Source organism: Calidris pugnax, unplaced genomic scaffold (assembly GCF_001431845.1).
Source record: "Calidris pugnax isolate Ruff unplaced genomic scaffold, ASM143184v1 scaffold41, whole genome shotgun sequence".
Lineage (NCBI taxonomy): Eukaryota > Metazoa > Chordata > Aves > Charadriiformes > Scolopacidae > Calidris > Calidris pugnax.
In genome coordinates this window covers 20,984,958-20,996,418 of record NW_015094509.1, presented here as the reverse complement: position 1 = coordinate 20,996,418, position 11,461 = coordinate 20,984,958, and the positions used below count along the sequence as shown (strand labels likewise).

Genomic DNA, 11,461 nt, shown 5'->3' with positions numbered 1-11,461 from the left:
TGGCTCGGCGGCTCCCGCGCCTTCCTCCTCCTCCTCTTCCTCGCCGCCGCCGAACAGGTGGCGGTGTCGCTTCGCCTTCCTCCGTGCAGGTAGGGGAGTCTGCAACCCCCCCCACCCCGTCCCCATGCGGCCGCCGCCGCCCCTCTCCCGGGGGCTTTTGCGACCCCCGGGGGCTGTGCTGCGGCGGGGAGCGGTGGGGTGCGTGTGTGGAGCTCCTCCGGGAGCCGCTCCCCCCGTGCCTGCCTTCATGTGTCCCCCCCTGTCCCCCCCCCGTGTTGTCCTGTCGTTGCAGCGGGCATGGGGAACCAGGTGGAGAAGCTGACCCATCTGAACTACAAGGAAGTTCCCACGGCCGACCCGACGGGTATGGACAGGGATGAAGGGCCCAGGATCGGGGTCTCCTACATCTTTTCCAATGACGATGACGAGCTGGAACAGCAGCAGGATTCGGTGCACGACCTGGGCGGGGAGAACCCAGCCCTGCAGCCCTACGATCCCCAGCTGCACGAGGTGGAGTGCTCGGTCTACTACCGGGATGAGTGTATTTACCAGAAAAGCTTTTCTGAGGAGGACGTGCTGCCGGAGGAGGGCGATGAAGGAGGCGGGGGGCACCTGAGCACCTACACCCCGGAGAACCTGCTGAATAGGTGCAAACCGGGTGACCTGGTGGAGTTTGTGTGCCAGGCCCAGTACCCGCACTGGGTGGTCTACGTGGGGGATTTTCAAGTCGTGCACCTGCACAGGCTGGAGGTGGTGAACAGCTTCCTCACGGATGCCAGCCAGGGCAGACGGGGCCGCATCGCCAACCGGCTGTACCGCTACAAACCCCTCAGCCCCGCCGTGGTGGTACGCAACGCCCTGGAGCAGGTGGGTTGCAAGGACCGGGACCTGAGCTGGAGAAACTCGGAGTGTTTCGCTGCCTGGTGCCGGTACGGCAAGCGGGAGTTTAAAATCGGCGGGGAGCTGCGCATAGGCAAGCAGCCCTACCGATTGCAGATCCGGCTGGGGGACAAACGCAGCCACACTCTGGAGTTCCAGAGCTTGGAGGATCTCATTATGGAGAAGAGGAGAAATGACCAGATCGGTAGGGCTGCTGTGATCCAGGAGCTCTCCAGCCACCTGCAGGCTGCAGAGGAGGAGGAAGAGGAGGAGGAAGACCATCATCATCCAGGTGCTCGGACTGCTGTGGAGTAGCAGCCTCAGCACCACCATGCTGCTTAGCCTGGGTGATGGGGATTAAAACTGAAGGCTGCGAAATTGAGCTGTTATAAGCCCTTTGGGCCGCTTCGGTGCAGCTTCATTCCAATCACATGTGAAAGGAAGGGGGAAAGCTGATTAAGTGTCTGTGCTTTAGTGCTTAACTCCTTCAGTGCTTGATCATAAAACCACTGACTTACTTGTAGAGGATAAAACTCAGGGCAATTCTACCCCTCTCTGCTCCCAACTTCTTCCCTTCCTCCCTGCCCTCTTCGTGCATAGCCTTTCCCTCCACCATCTGCCAGTAGGCCTGACCCTACAAAGATGCTAAATGCCTTTGACATCTACTTATCAGCAGAAGTTAAGAGTATTTAATACTATTAAGAAAGAACCAACAACTTTCAGGACATGGCCATGTAGCTCTGAGCACGTGATTAGTTTGGTAGCTGAGAAGCGTGAGGATATTGGTTTCCCTTCTCCCATTTCTCACCAGTTGTGGCTCCCGTTGGTATTGCAAGGAGCTGCTTGCCTGCCTGCTGCAAGGCTTCATGGATTGGTAGCCAGCCCCCCCGAAAGGTCTAAGGGAGAAATCTCTGCTAATTTTAATGAAATGGGCTTGACGTGCCTGCTGCCTTCTTAATTGCTAGGAACTTGCAAGTGGTCTGAGACCTCCTCCTTTGCTATCAGCATTGGCTTTGAGGACAGAAGATGTATTTCCTGCTGACTGGTCCCAGGGGAGGAGGAAGTTTGGAACCCTGATGAAGGAGTCTGTGCGCTGGTGTGTGCTGGGGCGCTCACAGGCACATCCTGAGCTCTGCCAGTGCTCGTTGCAGGCTGCCTGGCTTCCCCTAAAGCGAGTGGCAGAGCTCCTGATTACATCTGCTGTACACATCAAGGCAGTAGGAACAGGTTGCTGATGTGCAAGAGCATGTCTTGAGTAAGCTGTCCCTCGAGAGGGTGGCCTCTTGGCTGGGTGCTGCTGGCCGTGGCCATGTCACAGGTTCTGCACTGCAGTAAACACAGCTGTGATGGAAAGCGATGGGAGGGAGCACAGGCATCACAGGCAGGGGGTTTTGGGTGTTCCTTTTTCCTTCCTTACCGCAAAGCAATTTCCTCTTTATTAGGGATCTCATGTTTCCTTTTTTTTACTAATTTTTATGGTATGCAGCTGAGCTATAGCATTAGAGAAAAGGAGAGGACATACCTCCAAAGTTGTTGCACAAGTCCCTCATTAAGCAGGAAGGGAGGGGGAGCGTGGTGCTGCCTGCCTCGAGTATTTCCTGAACTTGTTTTCAACTCTTGAACTGGTCTCTTGCACGGGCAGCACTGTCAGATCTTTGTCCTGGGATCTGAAGTGCGTGAGCAAACACTGATTGGGAGGCAGCTTCTCATGCAAAATTCCTCCCCCTTAAAGCACAATAGCGATGAGGTAAACTTAAAAGATAGGCTTGAGTTCATTGAAATAATGGCAACTAACTGTGTGATGTAAACTTCAAGCACAGTTAATGCTGTCTTCCCTGCAGTTGTTTACAGTTGCACCACAAATAGCAAAGTACTCCGTGTCCTTTCCGCCCCTGAGACAGGAGCAAAGTTTGTCATTTTAGAATAGGTAGATACTGGCTTTTGATTAGTTAAGACTGTAAGAAGCAACGTTGCCAGTACGATCCAAATAGATTGTGGCAGTTGTGTTTTCTGCCTAAAATACACAAGTTAGGCAAAACCTGCGAAAGACTACTTCAGCCTCGCTTCAGGAGGAGAAATAACTCTTAGCGTTATGCAAATATACAGTTTCCTTAATGACTCTCATTTTGGGCTGTGAAATACCCAAATCCAAAGGAGAATTCAACACCAAGCTCCCTTAGAATGCTATAGCTCAGGTGTCTGCACTAAGTTTCTTTTTTGGTTTTGTTTTTTTCTCTCCAATATGCAATTGAGTTATACTCAAGTTACTGTGGTTGCCAAGCAGATGTGCAACCTTGCTTTGAGAGCATAAAAACTACCCATCTCTAACTGTGATGGGGTTAATATGTGGATGTCTACACACAGGTTTTGTACAACTACTAGTAACCACTAAAAGCTGAAATGATCGCTGAAACAGTCCGAAAAAGAGTGAAGGAGAATCTCTGTGTTGTACTGATATGAGACAACTGAGATTATCTAGACTATGAGTAAATGTCTGGCTGTGGTTTCTTTCCTATTGAAACCTTGTACATAACAAAGTTTATTTCACTGTGTAATATAGGTATGTAAAATAATATTTTCTTACAGATATTTTTGAAAGTTAAAAAAATAATCCCTTCATAACCTTGCATTTGAAAATAAGTTGTTATGCACATTATTTTCCAGTCCTCTGAATGGGTTTATTTTTCATTAGTGATCTAAAGTATATTCTAGGTCATAAAGTATAGAAACAGCTATAAATGTCAAATATTATGTATCTACAGGGTACTAAACAGTAAACTAGTTGTGAAAATATTTTTCCCTTGTGTCTAAAACATCAGAACTATGACACTTTGCCATTCCTCTCCTCCTTAGATACCCTACACAGTCTGGCTTTGTTTTCTGTTCTCTTTTTCACTTTTTGTTTTATAAAAGAAAAAGAAAAAAGACCACATCTGCTTGGGAACGGAGAGAAAAGCTTCTTTGACCAACTGAAATCGTGTCTTGTGCTGATCTTGGTGCTTCTCTGTACCGGTCATGCCTTTTGGGATAAATTCCCCCAGGCACAGGGCCTTAGCAAAGATTCCCGGCGCTTGCACTGCCTTGCTAGGACGGAGAGGGAAGGGGGAGCTTGTCTCACAACGAAGCAGAGTCTGGCGTGCATTCTGCTATCTTAGAAAACCTGTGTGCTCCTCTGATGCCTACTGAACACAGGTGTTCAGTATTTAAAAAAATATATATATTTGGAATCCTTACATTTCTCTGCAAGCTGTGTGCGTGGATTTATTCTATCTCCTGCTATTCTATTAAACGCAAAAGTAGAAGCAGGGGGGAGCCTGGAATTTTTTTTGCTTAGTCTGGAAGAGGGATGTCTCCATCGAGGGATTTCTTATTCCAGCAGATAAAGATGCAACTGCTGCATCTTTAACAGGCGGGTCCTTTTTCCCTACCTGTTGGTGAGGAAGTGTTATTTAATAGGTGCTGCTAAACACCACTGCAAGCGTTTCTGAGCAGTCTGGTTTTAAAGCCATGGGCCCATAAGGAGCTGGATGTGAGAACAGGAATTGCTGTGGAAGCACGTCACAACTGCTTAGTTTCTTGTCTTTGCTGTACTGTACTCTGTTATTGTCTGCAGACTAGGCTGGGATTTTTAAAGAAAAAGATCTCCCAGAAAAATAGACTTTTTTAATGTATGTGTCTACTTTGAGACTTTTGTGTAGATCACAAAAGAGAGGGGCGGAAAAGAATAGATAAAAGTGCTATTCTCTGCAGCTTCTTCTTTAACATACAGAAATTCAGGTGTGATCCTTCTGCAGAACTTCTGGTTCAGCAAAGGTCCTAAGCCTATACCGGAGTTTGAAGTTGTGAGTAGACCCTACCTTGAGCCACTTGGAGAAATCAGTAAGACTATTCATGTGCTTGAAGTTAAGTGTATATTTACATTTCTTTGTGAATTAGGGCCTGGCATTTCAATCTGAGGTCTCTGGTGGAGGCATGGAGGATCTGAGCTTGCATAATCGCTGGGGGAGAACAAGTCGTGCTGTGAAAGCAGTTTCTCAAAGGGCCTCTTGTCCAAACAAGGCTGGTGGAATCCAGCCCAAACTTTGGCCCCAGTTTCCCCCTGGAAACCCAGGAGCTGCTCTGATTCAGTGAGAGGTGTGTTACACAGTAGTTACAAACTGAGCTGATCATCCTGCTGCAGACTGTTCTCCAGTATCTTCATCTGTCGTTGTCATGCTTGAACCTTCCCTTGCGTTTTTAGCATTTAAAGTTGATATAATTTGTTTTAAATGCCCTTTGCTTGTGCAAACACTTAATCATGTATATGAATTTACTCATTTGGGCATACCTGCCACTGCTGTTATGGTGACTGCTGTGAATATCATTATGCACGTGTTAAGGCTGGCAAGAGTAAGCCCCAGATGTGTAAATGTAGCTCCAGCTAGAAAATGTAGATGAGCAGTCTTATTTCCCCAGAGTATTGGTGTGTTTGATGCAAAGAATGTCTTGGAAAAGGCTTTATAGTAAAATTTACAATTATCCCTTGATTGAGTAATTTTAAAAACACAATTTAGACATTCACCTTCCATGGCAGTGAACAAGGACATAAGCTGAAGACTATTTCAAGTTAGCCCTGATTCTGTGTGAATGCAAAGTATTGATTACAGCAACTCTTTAGAGCTCACCTGGGCAACATAGTAGGCAGTTGCAGGGTAGGCAGGGAAAATACCCCCCAAATACTTCAAAAACTATATTTTCTTACTTGGAAAAATATATTCTTCAGACTGAAGGATGCTAGACTGTGGAAGTAAACTTTCAATTGTTTTGTACAATGAAACCCTAGGCAAACTTCTCAAGTTTCGTTCATTTAAATTCAGTATTCCACTCTCAATACTAAAATAGGTAATACTATGTGATGAATATATTTCAGATTTTGAATGTAATAGTGGTTTTCTTTATCTCTTCTCCTTTGGTTAAGTTTTACTAAAGGTCTGTCCTTGGGTGTGTGAAGTGTGTTGTCGAGTGGTTTCCCACCTGTGCTTTTCTGACAATTAACAGCACCAACCATAATTCTAACAGCCATGTAGGAACAAATATTTTTTTTGAAAGCAAAATCTTAATTTTGTATAACAGATCAGAGACTAGTAACTAAGTAGAGGTAGGAAATGCATTGTTTCCAACAGCAGTTTCTATTTGTAACAAATCTACTGTTAATTGAGTATGTCTTGACTACTCTTATAAATCAATGTGCAGTGATAAGGCCGGGTGTATTGTATAACGGGCTTAGACTTTCAGATTAGATTTTTTTTTTTTTAACTGTGGATAGGAAGAAATTGGGGTGGCTTCAAACACCAGTGGTTTAGATTATTCTTTTGCATTAATATCAAATTAGAAACTTTCTTTAAATGCACACTTGAAATTCCTGACATTGTAACACTTCATGGAATCATCCACAATAACAAATGTAATCACAAAATATGATTTTTTTTTCCCCACCATGAGCATTTTCTGTAAGCTGTCTTTTGTCAGTAAATGTTGAATTGTTAGTGCAAATATCTTCTTTTCCTGAGAAAGAAGTACAGATCATTGATTGTACCATTTCCTTCAAAATGAAGGGCATTGCATAGTAACTAAAAAGAAATAAAAGATTTATAGTATCTTTTATAACCTTTCTTTCTTTTCTTTGTTTTTTCAAATGGTGTGTTTTTCCCCAGCTTTTTGGAAAAATAATGATTTCTCATGATGGATGCATCAGACACAAAACAATCAATGTTTTCAACTGACTTCACATGTCAGATCAAAATCTAACTCTTTGGTTGTGTTCCCGCTCCAAAGAGAGAAGAAGAAGAATCTCTGTACAAGGCCAGACCATCAGCTGCTTAATAGACAATAGTTGTATTAAATCCAATGAGGATCTGGCCCATAATTTAATTTTAAAAGTGGAAAATGAATTCAGCAGAAGATCATATAGTATTAGTTGGCACCCGGGCTTGTCTTGTGTGCCAGCAACTGCTAAAGGAACAGATGTAGTGTCTGGGAGAGGGAGAAGCGAGAGAACATCAGAACTCACGGGGAGTTTTTGGGAACTCTGCACAACTGTTCAGTTTGTGTGATGTTTTGTTTCGTGGAAGCTCCAGGGATGGAGTGGGATCTATGTTCTACCTGCAGCAGGTGCAGGGAAGTTTCTTACTGAAGGTGATGAGGGTCGTTCTGGGACCCCCAACGTAAGGACATGGACCTGTTGGAGTGGGTCCAGAGGAGGCCACGAGGATGATCAGAGGGCTGGAGCACCTCTCCTATGAGGACAGGCCGAGAGAACTGGGGTTGTTCAGCCTGGAGAATGTAAGGCTCCAGGGAGACCTTATAGCGGCCATTCAGTACCTAAAGGGGGCCTACAGGAGAGATGGGGAGGGACTCTTTATCAGAGAGGGTAGTGACAGCACAAGGGATAACAGTTTTGAACCAAAATAGGGGAGATTTAAATTACATATTAGGAAGAAATTATTTACTGTGAGGGTGATGAGACACTCTAACAGGTGGCCGAGAGAAGTTGGAGATGCCCCATCCTTGGAGGTGTTCAAGGCCAGGTTGGATGGGGCTTTGAGCAACCTGGTCTGGTGGGAGGTGTCCCTGCCCGTGGCAGGGGGCTTGGAACTGGATGATCTCCCAATTCTAACCAGTCTGTGATTCATTGTAGTGAGATGTTATATTTATAAAGTAACGGTTCTTAATTTCTCAAAGCCTTCCACTGTGTGCACATCTATGATGACAAAAACAGCGGTACAACAAGCAACCTGTATTTCTCCCTCATATCCTGACCAGGAAGAGCTATTTGAATCTCACACAAAAGCACCACGTCGGCTCAAGCAAGAATACTTTGGGTGAAACCATCCTGAGGAAATTTAGCTGTAACAAGATGAGACTTATGCTGAAAGTATCGTTGGAGATCTTTGCTCTTCTGTGGGTTGCAGCTGTCCTTGACAGCCTTCTCACAGGTGTGACAGAGTGAGACAAATTCTCATAAAAGAGACAGCAGCTTTTAAGGCTCAGGGCAGCAGGTGGGATTCCACCACAACATTTCATTTCTAGCTCTGTCATGGACTTAGGTGATTTTGAACAAGATGTACGAGGCACCCAGCTGAGCTCTGTGTGACTGCAGGAGTGCCTGAATTTTCAGGTGTCTGATATTAGATCTGAAAAAGAACATGAAGATCCAAAAATGCGAGCTGGGTGACTTAATCTATACCTGAAAATCTCTGCTGACACCTAACACTGGAGGCCACTAAAATCTGAAGCTTGATTTTATTTTATTTTTAATTTATTTATTTATTTACCGTAGTGTTTCCAGAATCTTGAGGTTATGAGCCTTTGTCTCACCCAGAAGTTTCTCCAGGTACGTAAAGCAGTTCGTGACTTGTCTCACAGCCTGTTCCCATAGGGAGGGAGGTCCATCAAGCAGGATCCTCACATCCTGGCTGCTCCCAGAATGTATCTGACCTCAGATACCAAAAAAGAGCTTCTTAAAAAGGACATTTGCACTGCCCTTTCATTTCAGAGTACACTCAAGCTAGAAATAGGTTAATGTAAAATGCATTTACAGGAACATGGGTGTGATGAGGTCACTGCACTCCTGGCTGGCTGCTCTGAGCCACTGGACTTCTGCAGAGAGGTTTCTGTTCAGTTCGCTCTTCCCTGCACTGTGGATAACTTCCAGCAGAGCACTATTGAAAGTTCTCGCACCACAAAATCTGGAAGTGATAGGAAGACTGAATCGCTGTTGTCCCCAGGCAGAGGAGGAAATCAATTTTCAATCTTCTTCCACCCTGAAACTATGTTCAGATCTATAGGATACTGTATAAAGAAAGGCTGCCCACCACTAACACTTCTCAGGTTGTCTATATAAAGGCAGGCAGCCTAAGTTTTAATTTGCAAGAGTGGTTGCCTTGTACTTTCTTCCTAAGAGCTCTGCACTGCAGCAGGAGGCAGTTTTTGTTGGCCAAGAGTGAGGTGCCCAAGCACTAGGAAGGGGGGAGGTTGGGAATAGCAGGCTTGTAGAAACACAGAACATCCTTAAGGGTGGGAGGGACCTCTGGAGATCATCTAATTCACCTCCTTGCTCAAAGAATGGGCAACTAGAGCAGGTTGCTCAGGGTTGCATCCAATCAGAGGATCAAGGAGAAAACCCACCCGGGCCCCCATGTTCTTAGCCACCAGAGTCAAATAGTCATTTGTTATATGCCCCAGATCTCCCTAGCCATGTCATTGGTGTCCACGTTGAAAAGAATCATGGGGTAATAGTCTGGGGGATGGACAAGCTTTGGTAGCCTCTCTACATCCTAGTTCTGTAACCCTAGCAAGCAGCTAACGTCCCCAGACAGCAGGTCAGGTTAGCAGGTGGGATCCTGTGTCCCCAGCAGCAGAGGGGACACAGGATCACTACTGTCACTACTGCTCCCCCAGGCCCAGCAGCTGCAGGGGCCTCTCCCTAACACCTGCAAAAGGGTGCTTGACCCTCCTGGTCAGGAGTCAGATGGAAACAAAGAACTCAAAGTCCCCTTTGATCGGGAGGAGCTGGCAGAGCTTGTTGGGATGGTCTGGAGCTTGCTAGAAACCCATCTTAAACGGTCAATAAGAATCATTTGTCTTATTGAGTCAGTCTGGGTCAGTAAGGACTGTGGTCAATCCCTCTGTTGGAACCAGAATTCATTGCTTGTGTCAAGTTCATCAATGGAAATTAACTGGGACTGTTAAGAACAAAGTAAACTGAGGTTCATATAAAAGTCTTGGTTCTCTTTAATTTTTCCCTGCTCCTGGGCTTGTCCTATTCAGAACAAGCACTCTGGGACAAGCTCTGCTCTTTCCATACAGTAGTTAGTGCAATTAGGTCTCAAGGTGTTTACATAGTATTAATCAAGTCAATCACCAGAGGGCAGAGGAAATGAAATGAGGATGTTCTGGACCATGAAATAGATGACTCACATCCCTGGAAAATGTTTAATTGAGCAAAACAGGTACACAAGTGTACCTGGCTCACCACAGAAACTGTACAGAGGAAGGTGAGCCTCCAGGGAGAAGGATCAAGGCACCCTGACAGCACACAGAGAAATGTGTGCAGTGCTTATGTAAATTGTGTCTGTGGAGAACAGGCCTTCATACACAACTTGTCCAGCTCCCGTAGAAGGCAGCTGGCAGCACTCTGATGGCAAGTTGAATATGAGCCAACAGTTTGCCCCGGCAGCCAAAAGGACCAGCTGTGTCCTGGGGTGCAACAAGCACAGCATAGGTAGCTGGTCAAGGGAGGTAATTGTCCCACTCTACACTGCACTGATGCAGCCCTACTTCGAGTCCTGTGAGCAGTTTTGGGTGCTTCCATATAAGAAGGACACCAAACTATCGGAGTGTGTCCAGAACAGGGCAACCAACACAGTGAAAGGCCTCGAGGGCAAGACTTAACAAGGATCAGCTGAGGTCACTTGCCTTATTCAGCTTGGAGAAGGCTGAGGAGTGACCTCATGGCAGTCTACACCTTCCTCAAGGTGGGCAGCAGAGGGGGAGTTACTGATGCATCAGGGGAAGTTCAGATTGGACATTAGGAAAAGGTTCTTCAGTTAGAGGATGGGTGGTCACTGGAACAGGCTGTCCAGGGAAGTGGTTACAGCACCAAGCCTGTCAGAGTTCAAGGAGTGTTACAACGATGCTCTTAGTCACATGGTTTAGTTTTAGGTAGTCCTGCGAGGAGCAGGGATTTGGACTTGATGATCTTTATGGGTCTCTTCCAACTTGAGATATTCTATGATTCTATGATTCTTTACAATGCTTCCACAAGAGCTGTTGGTCATGTCCAATGGGGAGGGAAATGATGCTCTGTTGTGAACCTCAGCGCTGTATACTCAGTGAGGAGCATATCCATGACAGCTGGAGGTGTCACTCTGTGAAACACGTCTGCTCTGTTTTTTTCCTCTTTGTGTTTTCTGTGCTTTTGTTCCTCAGCTGTTCAAGAAAGCAATGCTCCTATGCAAAGGATGTGCAGAAGGAGGAAACGTACAGTTGTGGGGCAGGCTGGTGTGCACACCTGGCCATGGTGTCTCCTGGAGCTGGGTACCTCAGCCCTCCCTGCAAACTGAAGAAATGAGACATACACACCCAGACTCACAGATAAGACCCAAGTGTTTGCCTGGAAAATGGTTTCAGACCTCTGCTCTGCCTAAGCCAAAGCATAGTCTCAAACACAGAACTTGAGAAAATGCTCTAACCAGCGCTTAGGGGCAGAGCCATTTGTATTCTCTGGATCAGTCAATATTTGGCCCATCATATAAAAGCAGAAGAGCACTACTAACAGGGAACAAGAAACCTCTGCCTTCAGATAGCTGGGAGTCTTGTGGTTGCAGTGGTTTCTGGAGGTGTGAGACACCAAGGCTTCAGCTCTTCCAGCAATTCAGGATTTTCAATGACAGTGAAAGGCCTTATCTCTTCCACGTGGTATGCACAGCACCACAGCTCTAAGTAAGCCAAGGAGACCATGTCCCGTGGTGAACTGTTCACTGTCAGGCTCAAAGGTTCTCTGTAGTGCCTGCTAGAGCTAGGTTTTCAAGAGACAGAAGCA

The 11,461-nt window shown here is 46.0% G+C and overlaps 1 protein-coding gene across 1 annotated transcript; it reads left to right on the top strand.

Annotated features, from left to right (window-relative positions):
- Positions 1-21: 21 nt before the first annotated feature.
- FAM84B (family with sequence similarity 84 member B) lies at positions 22-6,525 on the top strand. Its single transcript, XM_014965569.1, has 2 exons — positions 22-89; positions 293-6,525. The coding sequence occupies exon 2, from the start codon at positions 298-300 to the stop codon at positions 1,192-1,194; it is 897 nt and encodes a 298-aa protein (XP_014821055.1). The 5' UTR covers positions 22-89; positions 293-297; the 3' UTR covers positions 1,195-6,525.
- Positions 6,526-11,461: the final 4,936 nt, after the last annotated feature.